The sequence below is a fragment of the Rattus norvegicus genome, chromosome 10 (genome assembly GCF_021556685.1).
Source record: "Rattus norvegicus strain SHRSP/BbbUtx chromosome 10, alternate assembly SHRSP_T2T, whole genome shotgun sequence".
NCBI classification, from domain to species: domain Eukaryota; kingdom Metazoa; phylum Chordata; class Mammalia; order Rodentia; family Muridae; genus Rattus; species Rattus norvegicus.
The window spans coordinates 50,482,240-50,508,716 of NC_141543.1; the positions used below are offsets into that span (position 1 = coordinate 50,482,240).

Below are 26,477 nucleotides of genomic sequence, written 5' to 3' on the forward strand. Positions count from 1 at the left end.
GTTGCCTGCTTTACCTGTGCTCTCCAGGGTGCCTAGACTCAGCTGGGGTCAGGGAGGGGCATCAGGCATGTTTGCAGGGTAGTTGGATGTTTATCTTTCTCTCCCTTAGTGGAAGAAACACTGGTTTGTCCTGGCAGATCAGAGCCTGAGATACTACAGGGATTCCGTGGCTGAGGAGGTGAGAACACTACAAGGCATAAGTGGCATCTAAAAGTCCAGGGCTGAAGTCTGTGAAAAGGTAGCCTACTGCCTTGGGTGTCATAGTCTCAGTATACTGGCACAGTACATGCAGATGGACCAGCTTTGATGGCAGACTGTTGCCCTCCTCAGACATTATGGTCATCCTCTGAGGACTTGAGTTAGGTATCCTGATGCAGTGGGCTTTGACTACTTTGTTTTCTATATTCTTTTAAGAACAGTGAAGTTGGGCTGGAGAGATGGCTCAACAGTTAAGAGCATTTGGTTTTGTAGAGGATCTGGGTTTCTGCACCTACATAATGGCTCACTACCATCTGTAACTCCCAATTCCAAGGAATCTGATGTCCTTTTCTGACTCCACAGGCTCCAGGTACACATGTGATACACAGGCATTCACACATGTAAAATATTCATACAAATAAATCGAAAAAATAAAAGAACAATGAAGTTAGTACTCTGGGTGAACTCAGGTCTAGTTTTGTCTTTGGTCTCCAACTTTAAGATTGTGGTAAATTGAGTCACTAGACAGGTAAACTTATGTCTTGGTCTGCCTTGTTGTGGTAGAGGAACTTATATTTAAGAAATCATTTCTTGTGTGTGTATTAGGACATGGGGGGGGCACTTATGCCATGGACACTTAATCAAGGAACAAGTCGTCTCCTACCATGGTGGTCCCGGGGACTGACTTGGCAGCAGGTGCTTTACCAAATGAGCCATTTCTTCACCACTCCTAGAAGACCAACCAGAAGGAGCTCTTTCCTCCTGTACCTACCAAAAAGTCTTTTGAACAACCTGGCAGATCTATGTCCTGCGTTTTCCCTGCTAACTCCATCTGGGGTCCTTCAGAACCACCATCCATCTCCACGAATCTCACATTTGCCATTCCATGCTCTTATAATTTGGAAGAGAAAAAAGAAAAAGAAAAAGCATCTCTCGGCTGGTTTATGTATTTAAATTCTTGAGATCAGCCTCCAAGGCCTAAAGAGGAGGCTGTTGATGAGATAGGCAGGTGGTAAGCTCTGAGCAAGGGTGGACCTAGTACTCAAAACTTTGGTTTTATGTGTACCACAGCATGGTATAGAGGTCAACTTGTAGGAGTTGCCTCCTCCTACCAAGTAGGTTTCAGGAATTGAACTCAGATCATCAGCACCTTTACCAGCTGAAACTCTCTCTCTGGCCTCTAGAGAAGTATCAGTGAAATGTGTTGTGAAAGTCAAGACTGCTAGCAGGAACTGTGTTGATAAAACACTGATGGCACAAAAGCAGAAGCAGAGAAAACTGCCAGTGCCTTGACAACAGGCCAAAGTCAGATTGTACCAACAGTCAATGAGCTTGTACCGCTCTACAGTTAATGGTTTTTAAAACAATAAAATAGGTTCCTTGGTACTTTTAAGTTGCAGCTTTTGAATGCCATTCTCTTTGGTGTTTTTTTTTTTTAACTTTTATTATTACTATGTTTGTGTGTGTGCGTGTGTACATGATCTTCTAATGTGGATCTACACATGCCACAGCTCTCTTGTGAACATCTGAGGGTAACTGTGAAGTTGATTCTTTCCTACTACTTTAAATGTGTTCTAGGGATGGAACTCGGTCACCAGGCTTGTGTGGGGAACACCTTTATTGAACATCCCCTTTTTAATGTTCTTTAAGTGGGAAATGTCCATCAAGTCATTGAGCTGCATACCAAAGCCTTACTGGAGAAAATCCTGAGTTACCAATTGAACTAGCCTCTTTGTGGAATATTATTTGAAGAAACAGCTGACAAATAAGCTCTGTCACTCAATTTTGACAGTTTGACAGGCATTTTCATGAAAATAAACCAGGAATCTATTCCTTCAAGGACAGTTTGTTGCCAGTAATGAATAGAGTTCAAGCTTTCAAAACAAACAAACAAACAAACAAAAAACCAATTTGGGTTGGAGAGTTAGGTCAGCACTTAAGAGAACTTACTCCTCTGACACAAGACCACACAAGGTGGTTGCTACAGTTTCAGGGGAGCCAATGAAGGCCACCTATTAGCAGGTGCTACTCACCCATAGTACACATACAGGCATAGAGATAAAACATTCACACATAGAAAAAGAAATATTTTCAAAGAAAAACCTAGTCTAGGCACAATGACACATATCTGTTGTTTTTGCTGCTCAATACACTGAAGTAGGAGAACCACTTGAATCCCAAGAATTTGAGACTAACCTATGTAGTATTCAGAGACTGTGACACAAGGAAAGAGTGAGAACGTTGGGGGGTTTATATCATTATCCTAACAGCTCCTCTTTATCTGCAAACTCTGCTGGTGAAATATCAGTGCTTTAACAGATTTGCTCCTGCAGAAAAACTGGGTAGATGTTTGATATTGTCTGTGACCAATTATAAAGTTACAGAACATGCCTGGCAAAAGAAATGTTTAAAGGGTAGAAGAGCCATGATTTCATTGTTAACAGCACAGAAAATTCACTTGATAGGACTGCAAATTCCACACTGCAGTTAAGCTTTCAGACACGACTACTCATCAAGGCGGACCAGCCAGCCGATTCCTTGAAAATTCTTCCTTTCCCATCTCTGTGTTAGACCACTTTCTCTTCATATATGTGAGCCAAAATGGTACATGAAAAGCTGACTGCAGAAGTCTAGCATCTTCTCCAGAGTTAGGCATGGAGACTTGCAGAAATGTAAACACTGCCACTCTAAACAGTGAATGTGGATCATATTTTGATTAAGTATATTTTAATTTTAACATGAAGTGGATTTAGTATGTGATTCAAATTAACTTTAAACTTTGAGTGCTCCTCTCCAACTTCCCCAGTGCCCAAATTGTAGATGTAAACCACCACACCTGGCTTTTATTAAAGTTTTCCTTAAGTGAATAAATCATGTTTAAAATGTGTATTTTTATACTTTTTTTTTCTTTTTCTATTTTTCGGAGCTGGGGACCGAACCCAGGGCCTTGCGCTTGCTAGGCAAGCACTCTACCACTGAGCTAAATAAATCCCCAACCCCATTTTTATACATTTTAATAGGTGAACTTAACCTAGACAAAACTCTCAATTAAGAGTGTGTCTTAGTTTGTGTATCCTAGTTTGATTTTGTTGCTGTGATAGACACAATGGCCAGCAGTGATTGAAGAGGACAAGGACAGGGTTTATTTCATTGTACACGCTATAATCCACCACAAAGTGTAGTCGGGTCAGGGACAGGAGGCAGGCACTGAAGCAGAGATTTCGGAAGAACACTGCTGACTGGCTTGTTCTCTATGCCTTACTCAGTTTGTTTTTCTTATACCACCCAGGACCACCTGCCCTGGGGTCAAAATGCCCATAGTGGGCTAGGCCCTTCCACACCAATCAAGAAAATGCCCTACCAAACTTTCCTGTAGGCAATCTGATGAGGCAATATCTCAATTAAGGCTTTTTGTTTTTTTGGTTTTTTTTTTTTTTTTCAGATGACCCTAGTGTATGTCACATTGACATAAATCTAGCCAGCATAGAGGGTCTCCTTTTTAGGCATATAAAAGGATTTTAATAAGAAAGCATTTGGGGATTACTGGTGTAGAAAGTCTTTGGCTAGATACATAGAGAAATGGTGGTATAGACACCCCAAGAGATGGCACTTGTAGGACAGTTGGTCATGGTCTAGCCTGTGAAGATATTCAGTGGAAGCATGCTCACTCAGACTTCCTCTCTCCTAAGTCTCCTCACGCCTCTCATTTTTCTCTGCAGGCAGCTGACCTAGATGGAGAAATTAACTTGTCCACTTGCTATGATGTCACTGAGTATCCAGTCCAGAGAAACTATGGCTTTCAGATACATGTGAGTCTGGGGATGGATGGAGTTGACCAGCAGGGTTATATCTTAGCACATGTGGTCAGGATTCCATCTTCCCTGTTAATCATCTGGCTGCTGACCATGTACTCCTGATAAATGGTATGGACAAAAATTGGGTTTCTGCATCTTTTTGCCCTGGGGCTTTTTAAAGGTTCTGTGGCAGAGATTGCTCTTTTCTTTTTTTTTTTTTTTTTTTTTCCGGAGCTGGGGACCGAACCCAGGGCCTTGCGCTTGCTAGGTAAGCGCTCTACCACTGAGCCAAATCCCCAGCCCCTTTTTCTTTTCTTTTTATATTGGAGTGTTGGACCATGGAGCGATGAAGACTGGGGAGTAAGAGATTAGGGCTGCTGGCATCAGGCTAAGGGATTTCTAGTACATTTGCCTTCTTCAGTGAGGCTTCATAGTGGTTGTAGTCGACTGGGTTACTCTCCTTTTATTTGGTATCCATCTCTAAGCCCAGGTTCACAGTTATTGTTCTTCCTGATGTGGGAATCTGTCCCTTACATCATCCCTTCGCTATCACTAACAAATGGGGGTCCTAGGCAGACCACGTTAGCTCTCTAGTCACCCAGAATTCTGGACATGTACCGTGTACCTGTGTGGAGGCCATGGAGGCTGGGCCACCACTCTCTCTGTTCCCGGCCAGTTTTGTGCCCTTTTCCCTAGGGCTAACCAAGCTTTTTGAGGAGAGGAACACACGTGATCATCTATCTATGTGCCAGCAACTAGCAAGTGTGTACTCCCTTGTTTCGGGGACACCCAGTTCACCTCTCCCCAAGGTGTGGCCCTGTTACTTTGCCTGTCTCTAGCTGGTCATACAACATTCCTTGGAAATTCACCTAGCCTAGCCCTCTTCCTTTTGGGGCTTTGTTTACTTTGGAGATGGAGGTAGCAGTCTCCCCAATGGGCTAACCACTGATGGTTAGTATTTTTTGTGTGTGTGTGTGTGTGTAGACCAAGGAGGGTGAGTTCACCCTGTCGGCCATGACATCTGGCATACGACGGAACTGGATCCAGACCATTATGAAACATGTGCTCCCAACATCTGCCCCAGATGTGACCAGGTAAGATGGAGGTCTTGCTAATTGCCCTAGGGTACCTGCCATTCCCTGAGGCCTGAGCCCAATTACACTACAACATGAATTCCTTTCCTCCTTCTGGATACATGTCCCCGTGATTTTTTTGTTTTTCTTCTCTGTTTGCCTTTCTTCTATTGAGCTGACCTGAGAAGCCACACGTGTCACTCTTATGCGGAGGTTTTTGTCAGCAGAGTTTAGCCCTCAGACTGGGTTCAGGCTTCACTGTGGGCTTTTTCTGGTAGCTGCACCCCAGCTGTGGGTGAGAGCAGAGTTTTGCTTTATCTCCATTGTAGTTTCTTTTGCACTATTGTTTTTCACTTTCTCATCAGAGTTCTTCATCCTTCTAGTTGTTATAGACTCAAGAGATGTTTCTGTCTCAGTGAGTCCTGAAGCCCACATTTGAAAACTCTGTTCTCTCCTGTGTACACAACATGCTATTGTGTGTATTTCTTGGACCATGCTCTGTGCCTCTCCTTTCTATTCTGAAGATTCTAGATCTACCAGTGTTCATCGCAGGCAGGTAGGACATCGCAGATGTGCCGTATGTGGCAAGTCTCAACTGTGCTTCATCCAGGTTTCATCCTGAGCATTTTGTGCCTCTCTTGGTTCATGTTGCTGCCAAGTATGGTTTTGGGATCAGAGGTTTTGGTGTGTGTCAGTCAAAGGGTACTGGCCTGTGACAGCATTAGCTATACGCATTCTTGCCTCAAACTTTATTTTTCTGGCTGGTTGTATTTCTTGATAAATGAGAAGGAAAGGGAACCTGAACTCTTGTCTTCAGTCCCCTTTCAGGGATTGTCACACAGACATTTCTTTACTCATCAGCAAACAGTGTACTGATTTCTGCATTATAGAACCAGTAGGTCTGCAAGGCCTACTTTTTTTTTTTTTTTTTTTTTTTTTTTTTTTTTTTTCCGGAGCTGGGGACCGAACCCAGGGCCTTACGCTTCCTAGGTAAGCGCTCTAACCACTGAGCTAAATCCCCAGCCCCCAAAAGATTTATTTATTTTTATTTATATGAGTACACTGTAACTGTCTTCAGACACACCAAAAGAGGGCATCAGATCTCATTACAGTTGGTTGTGAGCCACCATGTGGTTGCTGGGATTTGAACTCAGGACCTCTGGAAGAGCAGTCAGTGCTCTTAACCACTGAGCCATCTCTCCAGCCTAAGGCCTACTTTTATCCATAAAATTGTCCTCTGCCATTCTCAAGAACTGTGCTAGGGGGCTAGAGAGATGGCTGCTCTTTCCGAGGACCTAGGTTCGAGGCTCTGCACCCACTGAATTCCAGGAGATCCAACATCCTTTTCTGTCCCCCATAGGCACTATGTGTACATGGTACACAGATGTGTGTGCAGACAAAACACCCATACACATAAAAAAAATTTAAATTTAAAATGTCTTTTAAAAAGAACTATTGAGAAACAAGCAGTGTACCTCCCTACCTCCAAGGTCCCTCCAGTCAAGAGAAGAGCGTGTAGTACAAAGCCTTATAGCAAAGTGAAAGAAACTTGAGCCGCTCTTCTCAGGCAGCATGCAGATGGAGGGTCATGGCTAGAGGGAATTAGTGTGTGGTGCTAGTGCCAAGAACATTCATGTGCACATGTTTATGGTGTGTTCCATAGAAGGACATAGAGACCCTGTATCTCTTGCATACACTGGCCTTCCTGGCTAGAATCTACTTTATAATTAATGTGTCTTCGAGCTGATATGGTGTCCTACACCCACTTATTTTTAACCATGTTGTTCTGTTGGCCATCAGAAGGTATCAGAGGCAAGGACAGCAGTGTCAGAACTCTCTTATTTCTGTCATTCTGTCTGTGGTGAGGATGTCTCACAATGCTGCCATCTTCCCCAGGGGCTATCTGTTGGGAATTCTGTCCCTGTTCCCAGATGTCACTTTCAACTCCCCACACAGACCTGAGACTTCACCACCCTGGGTGGTTCTGCTTTTTCCTGTACAAGGATCTCCCTGTATTGCCCAGGTTGGCCTCCCCCTCTGCCATCCTGCCCAGCCTACCACGTGCTGGGTTCTATAGGCAGCCCATGTTGGGACTCATTTTCAGTGGATGTCTGTGAGCTGCCTGTGGGCACTAGAAACCAAGCCGGGAGCTCTGCAAGAGCAGGGTGTGCTCTTAACCACTGCGCACTGACTCAGCCCCTTTCCACTCATTTTTATTTGCATGTTTGCATGATCTTAAACTGGACCCTTGCTGATCCCACTGCTCTAGAGCATTTGATCTTTGTTTAAATACTTGTGTTTCTTAGTGTGGGGTGTGTAGAGGGGCATGGTTTCACAGCACACTTTTGGAGGTCAGGGGACAAGTTTGCTTGTTTGTTTGTGTACATGTGCCTTGGCTTTTGTACACTTTTGGAGGTCAGAAAATAATTCGTAGGAGTTGGTTCTCTCCTTCGACCATGTGGATTCCAGGGAGAACCCAGGTCCTGGACTGGGTTTGGTAGCAAGTGTCCCTACCTACTGAGCCACCTCACTGGCCCCAGAACTTTGGCTTTTGCTGTTTGCTTCTAGAACAGGTGACTCAAGGTTAATGGGAGTCACTTTCTCTTTTGTCTGACGTCCCTTTGGCAATCTCCTTGTTGGTCCTGGCATAAATACAAGTGCTCCCTGGCTCTTTCCCCTTGGGCCATCCTATCATCAAGTCACTTCTGATTCTGTTAAGACTTGAACAAGAACAGAGCTGTCTAGCAATCACTGGGACTTAAGCCCAGGAAGCCCAGATAGGCCCTTTCCATGTTGCCAATAGTGATGTCTTAACCCTCTCTCCTGCTTGAGTGGAAACCTCTCCAGAAATCTTCCTTGGGGAAGAGGCAAATATTCTTCAAGCTAACCAACTACCAACTTATTTCCTGTTATCTCTGTGTGGTTTGAAGGACTAACAAGATTGATCTGTGTGGCTGTGTCCCCTAGTCACTTCCTTCCTCAAAGTAGTGGGCATTATGCTACCTTCCACCTGAATGTGTGGGCTTATGACTACCTGAGTCACTTGTCCCCTTGATCCACAGATAGTAACAGCCTCACTCTGACCTATCTGTCATGCCTGGAGCCAGAGTAAGTTTTGAAATCAAGAGGGTGTCTCTCCTGTTTACTGAAATCCCTGAGCCCTTCAGAGAAGGGCTAGTTCTCATTCTGTCATTACATAGCGTAGGGTTGCTTCATAACCAACCTCACCAAGGGTCTGAACAGTGGACGGGCCCTTCTCTCCCCTAGGACTTATAAAAGTCCATTGGTTTTATCCCTGTCATCCACAATAGGACTGCCATGACATTCCCTGCATACAGTGATACTCCATTGAAAGGATGAAAACTGAAGTCTCAGGAATAGCTGAGGCTCTTTCCCCTTCCCATCCCCATCAACTAGGTTTCAGTTCTCCAAGGGAGGACCAAGTACATGTGGAACAGTCTTCCCTCTACTTAGAAGCCACTTGGAGGATCAGAGCGGGTGTGTGGGCTGGCCAGCCCTGTGACCCCCTAAAGTGTCCAAGCTCCCTGACAGGTCCTGGTGTTTTCTTACTGCCCTGCAGCTCATTGCCTGAGGGAAAGAATAAAAGCACATCTTTTGATACCTGCTTAAGGCCAAGTGAGAAGCAAGAAGCTGAGCCAGGAGAACCAGATCCTGAGCAGAAGAAAAGCCGTGCACGAGAGCGGAGGCGGGAGGGTCGCTCCAAGACCTTTGACTGGGCTGAATTCCGCCCCATCCAACAGGCCCTGGCTCAAGAAAGGGCCAGCACTGTTGGGTCTTCTGATTCTGGTGACCCTGGGTGTCTGGAAGCCGAGCCAGGTGAGCTGGAGCGTGAACGAGCTCGACGGCGAGAAGAACGCCGCAAGCGCTTTGGGATGCTGGACACCAATGATGGACCAGGAATGGAGGATACAGCCCTACGTATGGACATTGACCGGAGCCCAGGGCTGCTGGGAACCCCTGACCTCAAGACACAGAATGTCCATGTGGAAATTGAGCAGCGGTGGCACCAAGTGGAGACCACCCCTCTCAGGGAGGAGAAACAGGTGCCCATTGCCCCTCTGCACCTATCCTTAGAGGACAGAAGTGAGCGGCTCTCCACACATGAGCTCACCTCTCTGCTAGAGAAGGAGGTAATGTGGGGCAGCTCCCTTCCTGCATGTAAAAAATTGTTCAATGAAAGCACATCTTCTTTGTACTGTGGTAGACAGAATAGGGGTGTGGCCAGGAGCTATGGTGAGATCCAGTTGCACAGGCATTAGATAGAGGCACTCTAACATCTTGGTACAGAACCATAGAAGCTAGCCCCTGTGTTATAGCATCAGATGTGTTCATTTACATCTGTACATATATTTGTGTCACTAGTGAATTCTATGACTGAAGAAGTTACAGGATGAATCTTTAATCCAAAAGCCTTGAATGCTTCAAAGATACCGTGCTATATGCTGTAGAAAATTCCCTGCTATGAAGTTTTGTTTCTATATAAGATTAATAAATACTATACTATAGTGGACTGGGGGATTGGCCCCAGTGTTACAGCATTTGCATAATCCACAAAGCCCTGGGGTTCAATTTCCAGCACTGACTAAACAAAGCAAAAATGTACAAATCACATGTATAAACCATATCATGTGTATAAAGTAAGCTGTAACATGGTTGAAGTCCGTATTTAGGTTTGGCCTTATCCCACAGTGTAGACAGTCACTCCAGAATCATTTCAAAAGCAAAACCCTAAAATCCAGAATGCTCACGTGAGCATTTGAGATGTGTGCTCAGCCTGCACAGGGTTCTGACTCTTGCCCCTTCATGGCATCTTCCTCATCAGGTTTCAGGCATATTCTTAGCACTCTTTCCACAGTAGACAATTGGAGATCTGCCACTGTGTGAGCCTGATATATGGCCACTACCACCAACACCCTGGCCTCTCCACTTTCTATATCTCTTAGGAAAAATGAAATCAGGTAATTCAGACACGTAATTCTAGCCACCAAAGTAAGCCCTCTGGCCTGCAGGCTGCATACTGAGGTGTTTGTTTTCTAAGACAGGGTTTCTTTATATAGTCCTGGCTGTCCTAGAACTCACTCTGTAGACCAGGCTGCCTTGAATTCGTAGAGATCTACCTGCCTTTGCCTCCCAAGTGCTGGGATTAAAGGCCGTGCCACTACCACCCAGTTGCATTCGGAATTCTTAACTGAACAGTAGTCTGGGATTCAGTGTTTAACATCCTCCTGCCTCTTGTGACCCAGAAGTCTGAGGTAGCCCCCATACAGCAGAGCATCAGTAAGGATTTGAGAATTTTAGGGAAGGGTAGATGCTGACTTTGAACCTGTTGAAAACAGAATGTAGACCAGTTAGAGGTTTCCATGTTTAATTTGAGGATATAGTAGAACTTTATGTGGAATCTACTCTGTAAACCTGGTCAGATGGAACTGAATATTCAGTAAGACCTGAAAGTGAGGCCTACATGGCTTGGCAAAGGACCCCCACACAATCTGTCTTCTGATAAAAACGTCAAGTGTTCTTTTCTCAAAGCACAGCCACCTTCCCAGGTAGGAACTTGACACAGGGGCTTTTTAGCCTGCACAGTACAACTCTGAACCAATACAGAAACTTATTGGGGCTAGGGCTTACCTAAGGCAAGAACAGGAAATGTGTACCTCGCCACCAGAGAAGAGGCGACGGTGCTGATATGTATGGTTCTATATGCTGTATATCCACTGAGATGTCTGATACCACTGAACAATCCCCATTGTTTTGGCCACCTGTGGTCAGTTGCTTTTGCTTATTGTCATCTTGGTTGTGAAGTGTGTGTGTGTGTGTGTTTTTACCAACAGCTGGAGCAGAGCCAGAAAGAAGCTTCGGATCTTCTAGAGCAGAATCGGCTTCTGCAGGACCAGTTAAGGGTGGCCCTGGGCAGAGAACAGAGTGCCCGGGAGGGCTATGTGCTGCAGGTAGGGTGGGCAGCTGACAAGACAGTAGTGTACTTGGGCTTCCGTGTGAAAGTTCTGCTCAGGCCCACAGGCTAGGAATGTGCAAACATGGCCAAGCTGTGGTCAGTCAGCAAGACCAAGGCTCTTAGTGCCATGGCGTTCTGTACATTTTCCTTGCTATGAGGACATTGATTTGTTGGACTATGTCCCAAATCTCTATAGCTAAGGACTTTCTTTAGGTCATGAAATCATTTTGTGATCTCTTCTTTGGGCTTTCTAGACATTGTGCTTTTGTGAAAACCCATGTATCTGTATGTCCTTTCTCATTGTTTTCACCAGAGTGAGATTGGACCCAATGTACACACTGAAAAAACCAGGCCATACAGCAGGCCAGTGCCACCTTAAGGCCAACAGCAAGTTAGTGCAGAACTGGAAAACTATACCACCACCCACCTACCCCCATTCCTTTTTAACCAGTTTAAGTTCCATGAGGATATATGACCACCTAGACAACTTAACCAACCAGGAACAGGGTAAAAGTGGTGGCAGCTAGGTACTGAGCTGATGGCCCAAGCCCAGTGTCTTCTTCAAGGCGTCTTCCAGAACTCTGCTGCACTCAGATCCCTAGATGTAGATATGTCAAAAAAAAGTCTCCAGGTATCTGGTATGAGGACAGGTGTTATGTGTTGTCTTATAGCCAGCTTTCTAAAATCCATGCATCCTCTGGGACATGAAGGAGATATGCCATGCTGGGTACTGCCATGCTGTTGGGAAACAAAAATGCAAAGGAGAGTGGGATGGGGTGTTAGGACTGTACGAGGCTCTCAGCAGAGACCAAGGATAAGATACTGGTTTTAGATTGCTGTTACAGTTCCGGATTCTAGTCTTATCTCTCCCACTGATCCCAGAAGCACACTCCTTCCCCTACAGTAGCAGCTTTCTGCCCGTGTAATTTAAAACTAGTTCTCCAAAGGCATTCAGCTTTCAAAGACCTGGAGTCTTTGCCATGTTGCTTGTTGACATGCCCAGACCCTTGTATACTGACCTCAATCTTTGTCATTAAGTTGCAAGTGGACCTGGAGTCCTTCACTCCCCTCAACCAAAGTCTGCTTTACCTTCGTGTCTGCTCTCAAACTGCTGCATGTGCTTCTGGCTTACCTTTGTCCCTGACCTGACATTACTGTACTGTCTTCCCTTCTAGCCCACTCACTATTGTCCTGTTCAGACTTTGCCTGGAACTGGCCATGGCAGGCATCTCCCTTCTACACAACCTACTCAGAAAGCCTTTCCTAATTTAAGGGTCATTTTCTTAAGCCTTTGTTGGTTCCATCATACAAGACTTAACTTCATACTTGGTGGTAAAGACACCGCTGAGGAGCTTTGCACATTGCTAATTTGTGTATCTAACATGGACCATCATGTGCATCTACATTGAACAACCTTGGTCAGCACAGGGCAGCTTCTTGTTGAATCTAATAATGATTACCCATGAGCTTTGAAAATGCTTGCAGTCAAAAGCGAAGAGGGGAAAGGGGTCTTTGGGGCACTGAGGGTTCAGAGATGCAAGCTTGGGGTAGGTGCTGTGCTAATTGCTGGGAGGGCTGCATGCTTTGGTGAACATGGTGTGGAACTGGGACTTACCTGAGTGTCACATCTGTGGCTTCCCCACCTACAGACTGAGGGAGCCTGGGCAGGCCAGATTCTAGGTGGGGCTCGCCTGACTTAGCCGTATTGTCTCCCCTGCTTTATGTTAGTTCTGTTTTTGTGTCTCTCAGTATGGGGAGTTTTGTGTTTTATTTTGGGTTTTGCATGTTTCACTCTTATTTTGAGCTTAATGAAGGTTTGTTTTATTACATTTTGCTTCATGATCTGCATTCCCCTTGTTCTGTCTTCTTGCAGGTAGAGATTAGTTTTCCCCTTATGGTGGAGGCCTGACTACGCTTTCTAAAGGAAATATTCCAGTGTTACTTTGCTGACATCTCTCAAGTAGTTACCTGCCTTCCTTCTCTTCCTGTCATGGAAGGAAGTGACATCACTTTCTTGTGCCTAATGCCTTGTGCTGCTTTAAACATGTGGTGTAGAACTGCATACTTTGTTTTGCAAAACCAATTATTTCGTCCTTCAGTCTCTGTTTACTTCTCAGTGTGATCCATTATTCAGCTTTATTTGGTTTATTTCTTCTAGATACTGTTCAACTAGAGCTGTTTTATTGGTGTTTTTGTCCTTGTGTTCTGTTTATGTGGAAGCAGCTATATTTACCCAAAACAAAACAAACAAAACCCACATTAATTTGAATTTTTTTTCTTTAAATGAAGAAAAAAAAAGTTGTGCAAAGGATTAAAGGCAAACCCATCAAGGAGATTTTCTATGATTGATCCTGGCCAGAGGTGTGACACTCAGAACAGGGTGGCCTGAGTGTTACTAACCAGTATTTAATCGGTTTTTTTAAGACTGAAGTGGCCACCTCTCCATCGGGTGCCTGGCAGAGGCTCCATAGAGTCAACCAAGACCTCCAAAGTGAGCTGGAAGCTCAGTGCCGGCGGCAGGAGCTCATCACACAGCAGATTCAGACCCTGAAACATAGCTATGGGGAGGCCAAGGATGCAATCCGGCACCATGAGGCTGAGATTCAGACCCTGCAAACAAGACTTGGTGATGCCGCTGCAGAGCTGGCCATTAAGGAGCAGGCTCTAGCCAAGCTCAAGGGCGAGCTGAAGCTGGAGCAGGGCAAGGTTCGTGAGCAGCTGGAGGAGTGGCAGCACAGCAAGGCCGTGCTGCGTGGCCAGCTGAGGGCGAGCGAGCAGAAACTCCAGAGTACAGAAGCCCTGCTGTTAGAGAAGACACAGGAACTCAGGGACCTGGAAACAAAACAGGCATTGCAACGAGACCGACAGAAGGAGGTGCAGAGGCTGCAGGAATGCATTGCTGAGCTCAGCCAACAGCTAGGTACCAGTGAGCAAGCCCAGCGTCTGATGGAGAAGAAGTTGAAGAGGAACTATACATTGTTGCTGGAAAGCTGTGAGCAGGAAAAGCAGGCACTGCTGCAGAACCTGAAGGAAGTAGAGGACAAGGCCAGTGCCTATGAGGATCAGCTACAAGGCCATGTGCAGCAGGTGGAGGCCCTCCAGAAAGAGAAGCTGAGTGAAACGTGCAAAGGCACTGAGCGGGTACACAAGCTACAGGAAGAGCTGGAGGCCCGAGAGGCCAGCATCCGCCAGTTAGCCCAGCATGTACAGAGCCTCCATGATGAAAGGGATCTCATCAAGCATCAGTTTCAAGAGCTCATGGAACGTGTGGCCACATCTGATGGGGATGTGGCTGAGCTCCAAGAGAAGCTGAAGGGAAGGGAAGCTGACTACCAGAACCTGGAGCACTCACACCACAGGGTCTCCATCCAGCTGCAGAGTGTGCGCACTCTGCTTAGAGAGAAGGAGGAGGAGCTGAAGCTCATTAAGGAAGCACATGAGAGAGTTCTGGAAAAAAAAGACCAAGACCTCAATGAGGCTTTAGTTAAAATGATTGCCTTGGGCAGCAGCTTAGAGGAAACAGAAATTAAGCTACAAGAAAAGGAAGAGTGCCTAAGGAGATTTGTGAGTGATTCTCCTAAGGATGCCAAAGAGCCTCAAAGTACCACAGACCCAACGGAGGAGGACAGTGGCATTTTGACCTTAGGCTCAGTCACCAGAGTATTTCCTGGCTTTCCCCACTCACAGCCAGAGGATGAAGATCCAAGTGCTAGCCTGGGAGAAGAGGGTAGCAGTGGTAGCCTCAGCAGAGAGGAAAACATCATACCCCCAAAGTCAGCCGATATGCCTGATAGGGAGGGGCAGCTGCAAAGCACAGTTAAGTCTGATCAGGGAGCCCCTGTAAAAAGGCCAAGAATCAGGTTCTCCACAATCCAGTGTCAAAGATACATACACCCTGAGGGGTGTGCAAAAGCCTGGACTAGCAGCACATCATCAGACACCAGCCAGGACCAGTCACCATCAGAGGATAGTGTGTCCTCAGAAGCTACCCCTAGCACACTCCCAGCAGCTGCAGATGCTGAAACATACATCTCTATAATCCACTCTCTGGAGACGAAGCTCTATGTCACAGAGGAGAAGCTCAAAGATGTGACTGTGAGGCTGGAAAGCCAGCAGGGGCAGAGTCAGGAGGCGTTGCTTGCACTCCACCAGCAGTGGGCTGGCACTGAAGCACAGTTGCGGGAACAGCTCCGTGTCAGCCTGCTACAGGCTAGCACTCTGGCCTCTCAGCTAGAGCAGGAAAGACAACAGAAGGTCACAAACATTGAGCACCACTCTGGGGAGCTGGAAGACTTCCAAGCCAAAAATAGCCAAGCCCTGACATGCTTAGAAAACTGCTGGGAAAAGCTAAGGTCTTTGCCACAGGCCAACCAGGAGGAGGGCCAGGATGCATGTGCAGCCTCCCTGGCTAACATAGAGAGTATGCTTGTGAGTGCCATCAAGGCCCTACAACCATGGGCTTCCCCTGCAGAGAGCAGGATGCAGGCAGAGAAAGAAAAGGGGCACCCCATGGAAAGTGGTATAGCAGCCCCTATGCAGCAGCCCTGTCAGCCCATCTTGAATGAGCAGGAGCACAGGAAGCTGCTTTCTGCTCAAATAGTCCTGGAGGCCTCACTCATCAACCAGATAGCTGACTCTCTAAAAAGTACCACTTCAAATGTGTATGGTGTTCTCTGTGAGCTTACTCAGTCGGGGGAGTGGCCACTGAAGAAAGAAAGTGCTGCCCCCTCTGCTGGGGCTCCAATGGAGATCTGGGCCAAGAAGGTACTGGTGAATGGTGAGTTCTGGAGCCAGGTCGAGTCACTAAGTAAACACCTAGGGACACTAGGAGAAGAAACAGCCTGCACATCAGCAGACAAGCAACAGCATGTTCCCCAGAGTCTGGCTGATGCCACATGGATCCGTGCAGAGCTCAGCTATGCCACACAATCAGTAAGAGAATTGTTCCACCATAGGCTGCAGAGCATACAGGAGACCCTACAGGGGACCCAGGCTGCCCTACAGCAGCACAAGTGCATGCTGGGAGAAATCTTGGGAGCCTACCAAACCCCAGACTTTGAAAGAGTAATACAGCAGATCTTAGAAACCCTTAGGCATCCAACTGACAGGGAAGACCATGTACAGACATCCTGGGACCAGAGCCCATTAGGAGAGGTACTGAGACCAGGCACAGATGGCTCCCAAGAGCCTTTGCAGGCGTTTCATCAGAGCCCTGAAGTCCTTGCTGCCATTCAGGATGAACTGGCCCAGCAGCTGAGAGAAAAGGCTAGCATCCTTGAGGAGATTTCAGCTGCCTTGCCAGTCCTGCCTCCCACAGAGCCACTTGGGGGTTGCCAGAGGCTTCTGCAGATGTCCCAGCATCTCTCATATGATGCTTGTCTAGAGGGCCTTGGTCAGTATTCTTCATTACTGGTTCAAGATGCAATTATTCAGGCTCAAGTATGCTATGCAGCATGCAGAATTCGGCTGGAATATGAAAAGGAGCTGCAATTTTACAAGAAGGCCTGTCAGGAGGCTAGGGGGGCTTCTTGCCAGAAGCGTACACAAGCAGTTGGGGCCCTGAAAGAAGAATATGAAGAACTTCTCCACAAGCAGAAGAGTGAGTACCAAAAGGTTATCACCCTCATTGAAAAGGAAAACACTGAGCTCAAGGCCAAAGTGAGCCAGCTGGACCATCAGCAGAGATGTCTACAAGAAGCAGAAAGCAAGCACAGTGAGAGCATGTTTGCCCTACAGGGCAGGTATGAGGAAGAGATCAGGTGCATGGTGGAGCAGCTGAGCCACACTGAAAATACATTGCAGGCTGAGCGTAGCCGGGTTCTCAGCCAGCTAGACGCCTCAGTCAAAGACAGGCAAGCCATGGAACAGCATCATGTGCAGCAGATGAAGATGCTGGAGGACAGATTCCAGCTGAAGGTCCGGGAGCTGCAGGCTGTTCATCAGGAGGAACTCAGGGCCTTGCAGGAACACTACATATGGAGCATGCGGGGAGCCCTCAGCCTCTGCCAACCCTCACACCCAGATTCCCCACTGGCCCCTGGGCCATCTGAGCCCAGAGCTGTGCCAGCAGCCAAGGATGAGGCTGAGTCCATGACCGGGCTTCGAGAACGTATCCAGGAGCTGGAAGCCCAAATGGGTGTCATGCGAGAGGAGCTGGGCCACAAAGAGCTGGAGGGTGATGTGGCCGCCCTACAGGAGAAGTACCAGCGGGACTTTGAGAGCCTCAAGGTCTTTAGCACAATTTATTTTTCAGAGCCATTTCTCTTTGGTGATGCAAGAAAGGGGACATTCTGGGCAACTGAGGTCTTGGATTTGGGAGAAGAGATAGTTCTTAATTCTCACTCAGCTGGTGCACAGGCAGAACTGAGTAACACTCTCATGCTCCTCTATTCCTGACCCAAAAGGGAGCTAGCAAGGAAAGCAGCATCCCTGTGGGAAAGGAGAGTAGGGGCTTCCCTTGCCTGTCTGTGCTTCCAGGCATGGACACCCTTCACCTTACCATCACAGAGCCCCTGCTGGCTTCAAGTTGAGGCATCAGTATGAGGACTGCCTCACATTTCTGAAGGGCTGTCACCCACCTGAGTCTTCTCAGGGAGCAGGGTTTGGACTTCATAGCCTTGCCTAGCCTAGTTTCCCAAGGAAGAGCTGGCATTGGTGAGCACCGGGTCTGAGAAGGCTTTCCCACACACTTGTCTCCTAGGCTGCGTGTCAGCTTCTGTGAGCAGTCCTTTATCTTAGACTACACGGTGTGTGACTGCCTGGCCATAATCATAGTCTTAACCATTCCTTAGAATCCAGAGGAGGCCTGGTAGTCTTGTCTTCATCTTCTTCGTCACTGGAAGGTGGACAGTCTCCAAGGGTGCCTGTGCCAGGTTCCAGCAGTCTTTGCAGGCCAGTGTTCCTGCCACAGTGTCACAGCTGTATCCCAGCAGGGCATCTATGACTGTTTCCCAATACCCTTTTTCTCCATACTGAAAGGAAACAATGGAACATTGAGGCTGGAGCTGTCCCTTTGTCTCTCCCTTTCTCTGACATAGGAGAGGTTGATGATACTTGAGGCACTGGTTCTCAGCATTCCTTTCCTGACTTCTGTCTAGACCTTTAAAAACCATTAAGCATGTGAAAAAAAATCATAAATTGTGTATTCAGTGATCCTGTGGAGAGCCTGGGCCACCATCACCTGCTCCTCTTTGAAGCTGCAGGAGCCTGCATGGCCTGGCAACTTCATAGTCAGCAGGACCTCAGTGGTTATGAAGGGCTCAAGGTTATCTAATGGGAGAACACCTTAGAAACAAAAGTGTCAGGCTTGACCATGTATGTATGTGCCCAGGAACTTGAGACCCTTTGTGGGGCTTGTGACACAGCTGCACAGCAGACTGTCCTGAATGCTGAGCAGAGAACAGCCTTTCTCTGGATTTCTGCCCAGATCAGGGAGTCTGGGCTGTTGCCACTGCCCCATATCTCTTACCATGAGTCCACATCTTATTCATTGAGGAACTTGTTTTGATTCTAGGGATGATTTAAAAACTAGAATTTGGAGCTGGAGAGATGGCTCAGCGTTTAAGGTACTTAGCAGCAAGCATGAGGACAGCATCGAATCCTCAGCACTCAGTGTAAATGCTGAGTAAGCATATATGGCGTGGTCTCTTATAATTCTAGCATGAGGTAGACAGCAACAAAGGACCCCCAAAGAAAGATAGATAGCTAAATCACCAAGCTCTGGGTCCAAGTGAGAAATTCTGTATGAGGTGGAAGTGATCAAGGCAGATGAACATTCAGTGTCAGCCATCAACCATGGCTTCCATGAACATACACACAAATACACACTCATTTTTTTTGTTGTTCAATTGTTTTTTGTAGGGTTGTTTTATGTTGTTGCTGTTTGGGGGTTTTTTTAGTTAATTGGTTAGCTTTTTAGTTTTTTTCAAGACAGGGTTTCTCTGTGTAGCCCTGGCTGTCCTTGAACTCACAGAGATCCACCTGCCTCTGCTTCCCGAGTGCTGAGATGAAAGGCATGCACCACCACTGTCCAGAACACTCAAAATTTTTAAATTGGTTTATGGAGTGACAATTTTCAAACATAATACATTTAACAATGAAGTACCCTAGTTATTAAAGATATATTAGTGTTTCTGTTAAAGAAATTTTTGGACCCTGTCTTCATATATTCCAAGATGCTCAAATCAAAATAAAATTGGAGAGATTCTTATAGGGCAGGCATCCATTATATGGACCTCAAAATCTGAAATAAGCCAAAATTTAAAATATTCTCAGCACTAATAGACTGCGACCAGCAAACAATCCCACAGTAAGCATTCTGTGATACGTCTCATTTAAACTTTAGGCACAGTAAACAGGCTGTGTAAAATTATCACTAGGCTATGTAGAGAAGGTGACGGGTACAGCACACACACCACACTCAGCCCCATGATGGAAGCAAGAATTTAAAGTTGCTGAATAGAAGCTCTTGGAAAGGCCTCTCAGTGACGGTGAGGCTCAGTAAAAATGTCAAAGCCTGGTGATTGGATGCTTGGTGTTAGAGCCACACCTCTTCAGTGTTTTTAAATCATGAGAAAGTGGCTATCACAAGGTTAGGAAGAATGACCCATAGTCAAAGTAGCTGTGAGCTACAGATAGAACATAGGCCATGCACTACTGCTTGGTTGTGGAGAGCAGCCCTGACAGGACAGGCCTGGAGCTCCATGGCTGTGAGGAATGGGGAATGAGTTCCTCTAGGACTCAGTATCTATTCTGCTTGGAAGGTAGTAAGGTTCTCATTAGGTGGCATGCCTCTGCTGACCTCTAAAAGAGATGGAAGAAGGCACAGGCTGGCAGGAAAGATGTTAGTTCTGCCTGGCTCCTGTGAGGATATCCTTTAAGTTTAGTAAACAGCCAAGGCACTTCAGCTCCCAGAAATAAGCCCTGTGTACCCTAGCGCACAGAGGATGAGCTGTGCTCTCCGCCTAGCACATTTGTCACACTATGACTGCTACTCCAACCAGTATAGGCAATGTATGTGCCACCTGGTCATGGTGCCACACAGTCCCAGGACAAAGCTACACAGCCTTGGTCCCTAATGCTGGAATCACCAAGCCACATCTTGAGACCATATCATTTCCTGGACCAAGCAGGTGGCTACTTATTTATGACACAGGATAGCCACTTGGAGGCAAAGAAAAACCAATAAGCCCTTTTCCATTCTGCAGGCTACATGTGAGCGAGGCTTTGCCGCCATGGAGGAGACACATCAGAAGAAGATTGAAGATCTACAGAGGCAACACCAGCGGGAGCTAGAGAAGCTGCGGGAGGAAAAAGACCGTCTCCTGGCTGAGGAGACAGCTGCCACCATATCAGGTGGGACTAAGTTCATGAGCACAGGCTTCTCATGTCTGGGCTGAACCTATAGTTCAGAAGAGGATTGGCCTTAACATTGCTTTTCTCTGAGATTTTTTTTTTCTTAGTAGATGGTGGTGGGCAGGGTCTATCCCAGGCCATCCTTAAACTCCCTATGTATGTAGATGAGGATAACCTTGAACCCATTTTCCTCTGTTCACTCCCCCCGTGCTGCAGTAGCAGACATGTAGCACCCCACCCTCTTTGTGTACTGCTGGAGACTGAGCATAGCTCCATGCATGGTACTGGGCCAGATCAGTGCCAGCCACAGCCTTAAGCTTCATTTTGGAGAGAGGTATTTGAAAATTCCAGGGAGTCAAGGATCAGCTTGAGAGGTCCATTGAGCCTCCAGACTGGAAGCCCCAGCTGTTTGTGACACTGCAGAGCTGGTCCCCAATAGGCACCCCTCACTCGGAGTACTCTTCAGCAGAGCATGAATACACTCTAACACAGCCCCAGCAAGTGTGTCTTACTCATGTCACATTGCAGTTTCTCCACAAGGCCAATAACAGTACAGGAGCTTAATTTAACTGCAGGGGAAAAAAATAAAGCAGCTTTCAGACATTCTTATTTTGAAAACTCATGCATGTGTAAAACACTGACATTTCCCTGATTATTGTAGAGTTTTTCTAATAGCAAGTATAGCGCTTCCAAGTAATTAGCGAATTCTCTCAGCCTTTATCTATCCCAGAGAGCTGGTCTAAGATAGACCAGCCTGCTTTGGAACCCTGCTGCTGCTGGAGTCAGTGTCAGCAGGGACACACATCACACTAACTGTCCTTGGCCTTGTAGAGGGATAATATAGTAGAGACACTCAGTTGTAGCCCCAGATTTTGGTGCTAAGGGTTGGTTGTGTCCTTCCTGCAGCCATTGAAGCCATGAAGAATGCTCACCGAGAGGAGATGGAACGGGAGTTAGAGAAGAGCCAGCGGTCTCAGATCAGCAGCATCAATTCAGACATAGAAGCCCTGAGGCGACAGTACCTGTGAGTCACCGCCTACCCCTATGAGAGCCCTGTGGGAGAGCTCTACTTTACCAAGTCTAAGACAGCGTTAAGGTTGCTCTTGAGGAGGTGAAGAAACTGTGGTTCTAAGGACAGCCCACACTACCTTGCTCTTCGTGGCTTAAATTAAGACTGATCCCTAAGATACAGAGACACAAATGTAACAAATGACATTTTAAAATCATAACTTAAGCAGGCGTGATGACATTTGTAATCCCAGCACTTAGTAACCCAAGACTGGGAGATTGCCACAAATCTGAAGCCAGCCTGGGCTATGTAATGGAGACCCTGTTCTCAAACAAAATAGTAGTACCTTGTGCTTATTAGGGTGGACTATAGACACTATTCCCCAATTTGTTTGAACCACCACAACTATATCACCACCTTAAAAGGAGCCAGGGTCTTGCTGGTGTTGTATGCCTGGTGTACCACAGCAGTTTGTGTTGAAAGTGGCCACAGTGTTCTAGAAATGTCATGAACTGACTACTACACAAGCGCCAGCCAAGTGTGCAGCATGGAAGCACCTTGTGAATATTCCCTCAGTAGGAGCCACACTGCCAGGGACCCGTGCGTTAATGCCACAAGCCTCCATTGGTGAGACTTTGCTGGGGTCTCTGGATGTTCTGGGGCAAAAAGCAACAACTTAAGAAGTCTGGTGGTCATGCTTCTTGGACTGGAGGCTCATCTGGAAGGTCCTTCTCAACTCTACTGGGGTGCTGAGAACAGTACCTCCAGAACTGGTTTCCTGTTGTGCTTTGACATGATACACTGCCCAAGTGGGTGCTTTCCACCTATGGCCTCAGAAACACAGCTCTGCTGTCACACTGGTTCTGCCTCCCAGTTGCAGCACCAGTGTGCCAGCTGTGGATAGCCCAGGAGAGAGAATCCTTTCTACAAAGTGTCCCTGACATTCTGTGGGCAGACATTATACTATCAATGTCTAGCTGTCCCAGTCCTACAGCAGGGGCAGGGCTGAGCATTTCCTCTCTGCAGGGAGGAGCTACAGTCAGTGCAGCGAGAGCTGGAGGTCCTTTCGGAGCAGTACTCTCAGAAGTGCCTGGAGAATGCACACCTAGCCCAGGCGCTGGAAGCTGAGCGGCAAGCCCTGCGGCAGTGTCAGCGTGAGAACCAAGAGCTCAATGCCCACAACCAGGTAAGGCCAAAAGAAACTAAGCCACATTTTCATGGAGGCTGTTAGCCATGGTACCGCCATGTCTGCCCTTCCAGAGGCTTAAGAATCTGGTGACTTCTCTAAATCTCTGGTCCTCTAATTGGAATATCTCGAGTCTATCTCAGAGTTGGGGTCTTCTGTCTTCCAGTGGCTAGGTTTATTACTCTCTCCATTTGTTTCTATAAGTCATGCTCTTAGAATTTAGTCTCCTTAGGAAATTGGGGTTCACTAGAATACCAGATGAGTGGGTTATGATACTGAGTTCAATATAAGCTCTTCTATCAATATCCTATTTTTTCCTGCCTTGAGCTCTGTCATGCTTGACCTGTCTGGCTTCTCAAACCACACTGCACCATGGGCATAGCTACTTGGGAGTCACTGAACCACTGCAGTGGCTTTAAGAAGAGCACTTACTGGGCTGGCGAGATGGCTCAGTGGTTAAGAGCACTGACTGCTCTTCCAGAGGTCCTGAGTTCAATTCCCAGCAACCACATGGTGGCTCTCAACCATCTGTAATGGGATCTTATGACCTCTTCTGGTGTGTCTGAAGACAGCTACAGTGTACTCATATATAATAAATAAATAAATCTTAAAAAAAGAAGAAGAAGAAGAGCACTTATCAGTCAGAAAGAAGTCCTGAGAAATTGGAAGGACAGAAGTAGAACGGCCTTCGGGAGCTAAAGTGGGGAAATACAACATTGTCCACAGCAGAATGATTTTAATTTTAAGGTCCATGGAGTGTTAGCTCTAGAAACACAATTGGCCTTTTGCTGCTATGAATTCTGATTCAGTTCTAAATTCAACTGACCATTCCTAGAAAATGTTAAGGAGAGGAAAAAATAGTTTGCACTGGGCATCTACTATTTTCTTATCTCTACTTCCTAAATAATACATTACAACTGGTACTGACATAATTATAACTGGGTATTAGACATAATCAGAGACAAGAGACAACCTACTGTATAGGGGAGGATATATGCAGATATTGTATGTCATTTGTAATAGACTTGAACATCCACGGAATTTGGCGCCTAACAGAGGTCCTGGAAGCAATCTCTTACAGGTTATAAGTCCTCACATAGCCTTCTCAAATGAGTAGCTTTTATATAGTAACTGCCTTAAATGTCTACCTTAAACACAGCTGGCTCCATTCATAGGCCTCTGCACACTGGTGAGAAATAACCTCCTCTAGTGTCTTAAGCACCTGTGTGTGGGGATGGTCACTGTCATGTTGTGCTGTTGTCCCCAGGAGCTGAATAACCGCCTGGCTGCGGAGATCACACGGTTGCGGACACTACTGACTGGAGAAGGTGGTGGGGAATCCACTGGGTTGCCTCTCACACAGGGCAAGGATGCCTATGAGTTAGAGGTACTGTAAGAAGCAAGGCACTGCCTTATTTAGGCGCTCGTGAGTCACACAAGAGCTCTTTATCTAGAGTCATTGAGGAAACAGATTTTAAGAAAGGGCCAGAAGGGTGTAGTTCCATAGTAGAACTCCTCAACATGCAAAACTCTCAGTTCATCTCTAGCTCTGCACAACCACAGAAAAGAAAACTTGAAGCTCACATGCATGAAAGCTGTGGGAAGGCCCAGAGTCCTCGGGGTACAGTTAGCTGTCAGGTACCCTAAGGTCCACAGGCAGGAGCAGGGGCCCCTCTAAATGCCATGAGGATCTTCAGTTCTACCTCCCCCTTACCTGCCCACAAAATCGGTAAAGTGCCCTGTTTCAGGGGTGCAGGAATCCTACTGTCCTCAGATTATATCATGACTTAACTTCTCAGAGTCCAAGATGTTTGTTTTCTATCAGAACGGTTCATTCTGCGGTGGCATGTACCTGTAACCCAACTAGTTAGAAAGCTGAAGCAAGAGGATTTCAGAGCAGTCCAGAAAGAAAAGAAAAAAACAAAAAACACTATTGAAAGAGGGAGGGAGAAAGGAAAGACCAGTGTGTGTAGGGCTGTGGTTCTCAGCCTGTAGGTTAAGACTCCTTAAGGTGGAGTTGGGGATTTAGCTCAGTGGTAGAGCACTTGCCTAGCAATCGCAAGGCCCTGGGTTCAGTCCTCAGCTCCAAAAAAAAAAAAAAAAAAAAAAGACTCCTTAGGGCACACATCAGATATCCTGCCTATTAGATATTTATATTACAGTTCATAACAGTAGCAAAATTACAGTTATTAAGTAGCAACAAAATAATGTTAAGGTCACCACAACATAAACTGTATTATTAAAGGGTTGCAGCATTAGGAAGGTTGAGAACCACTGGTGTAGGGCATCCTCAAGAAGATGACAGTTAGGTTAAGCTTTTCCTTTATAGAGGACTCAGACTGTACCATACTGACAAGTTGAACAGGAGGAGCTGGGTAGGGTTGGCAGATGTTCCTATAGGAACAATGTGTCTAGACCTTGACAGCTACATATCAGGGAGCAAGCAAGTCAGTGGAAGGAACTCAGTGTAATCCTCATGCTTCTGCCCCCAAGTTCTAGGGACAAGCAAGGTTAACATTTCTATAGAAGCACTGAGCAGTATTTAAGTCATGTGTTCTGTTGTGGGTCAGTAAGAGTTGGCTCTCTTCTCCCCAATGTATGAAGCAACTGTCTGCCAGCCATCCTTTTTATATAGACTGCAGGACACCTGGTTCATGAGAGTCAGTCCTCATCTTCCCTCTCCTTATATAGGTCTTGTTGCGGGTCAAAGAGTCAGAAATTCAGTACCTGAAACAGGAGATCAGCTCTCTCAAGGATGAACTCCAGACAGCCCTGCGGGTAAGGGCCAAGTGTTTGGAAGCAGGACAAGGAGGGTGAAGGCTAAGAGGTCTGGTCAGGTCCTGCTGGGCTCGTTTTTGCACGGCAGGCCACTCTACAAAATTGTATTCTAAAGTCAGTCAGGTTCCCTTAAAACACTAGCCTCTAAGCATATGCCTCAGAAGTAAACAAGGAAGTCTCCCTGGCCTAGTCAGATGGCGGTGGTTCCTGTGTTTCCATGCATTTGGATAAGTACAGTAACACGCAGAAGAATGCTATGTGGGTGAAGTAAGGCCTGGTCTGCCATTCAGGCTGGTCTAGTGGACCCATCCCAAAGGGATTCCTGAAGTCAAAAGGTAATGATGGGATCCTCGGTGTGATCAGGTCGCTTAGAAAATCTAAAAACAAGAGGCTCTCCCTGGCTGACTTCCACAAGGAAATATGGGCAGTCAGGACCACAGGCTGCCTGAGCTTGCTCCGTAGTCAGCTGTCCCATCTGCTCACTGCATGTTTTCTTTAGTGTTCAGTCTCTGCCTCAGAGAGGGAGGGCACAGGGCCATTTCTAAGCCACAGTTAGTTCTCCCAGGACATTAGCCTGAAGACAAGAGTCCCAAGGGAGTCTGACACCCTGTCTACAGCTTGTCCCTTTACTCTCCAGGATAAGAAGTATGCGAGCGACAAGTACAAAGACATCTACACAGAGCTCAGCATCGCGAAGGCCAAGGCTGACTGTGACATCAGCAGGCTGAAGGAGCAGCTGAAAGCAGCCACAGAGGCACTGGGCGAGAAATCTCCTGAAGGCACTACTGTGTCAGGATATGGTGAGCCATCTGGGTGCTCCTTGTGAAGATGCTTTGGCACTTAAACCCACAAAGTCTTCTGCCATCCCAAATCTCCTTGAGGGGCCCCACATGAACTGCTCCTCCCATATTCTGCAGCTCCTTTACACAGAGCATCTTCCATAGAAACAAAGGGTCAGACAGTAGGGGGACGTTCTTGCTAATTCCTTGAGCTAAATGTTTTGCCATAAAATCTTTAAGGGCTACAGGCAAGCAGAACAAAAAGAACCTACAGCCTGCTCAAGAACAAGAAAAGTGAGCTCTTTTTGTGCTGGCTGAAAATATCCAGGCAC

The 26,477-nt window shown here is 46.6% G+C and overlaps 1 protein-coding gene across 42 annotated transcripts in view; it reads left to right on the forward strand.

The window, feature by feature from the left end:
- Positions 1-26,477, forward strand: part of Mprip (myosin phosphatase Rho interacting protein) — a 120,122-nt gene that overhangs the window by 83,432 nt on the left and 10,213 nt on the right. For 12 of the 42 annotated variants that reach the window (XM_087569344.1, XM_087569347.1, XM_087569352.1 and 9 more), the window contains 12 exon segments: positions 110-178; positions 3,918-4,007; positions 4,977-5,086; positions 8,646-9,216; positions 10,918-11,034; positions 13,464-17,267; positions 20,246-20,393; positions 21,300-21,417; positions 22,429-22,588; positions 23,856-23,975; positions 25,280-25,366; positions 26,004-26,166. In XM_087569344.1, coding sequence (XP_087425470.1) covers positions 110-178; positions 3,918-4,007; positions 4,977-5,086; positions 8,646-9,216; positions 10,918-11,034; positions 13,464-17,267; positions 20,246-20,393; positions 21,300-21,417; positions 22,429-22,588; positions 23,856-23,975; positions 25,280-25,366; positions 26,004-26,166 — 5,557 coding nt within the window. 42 annotated transcript variants of the gene reach the window in all.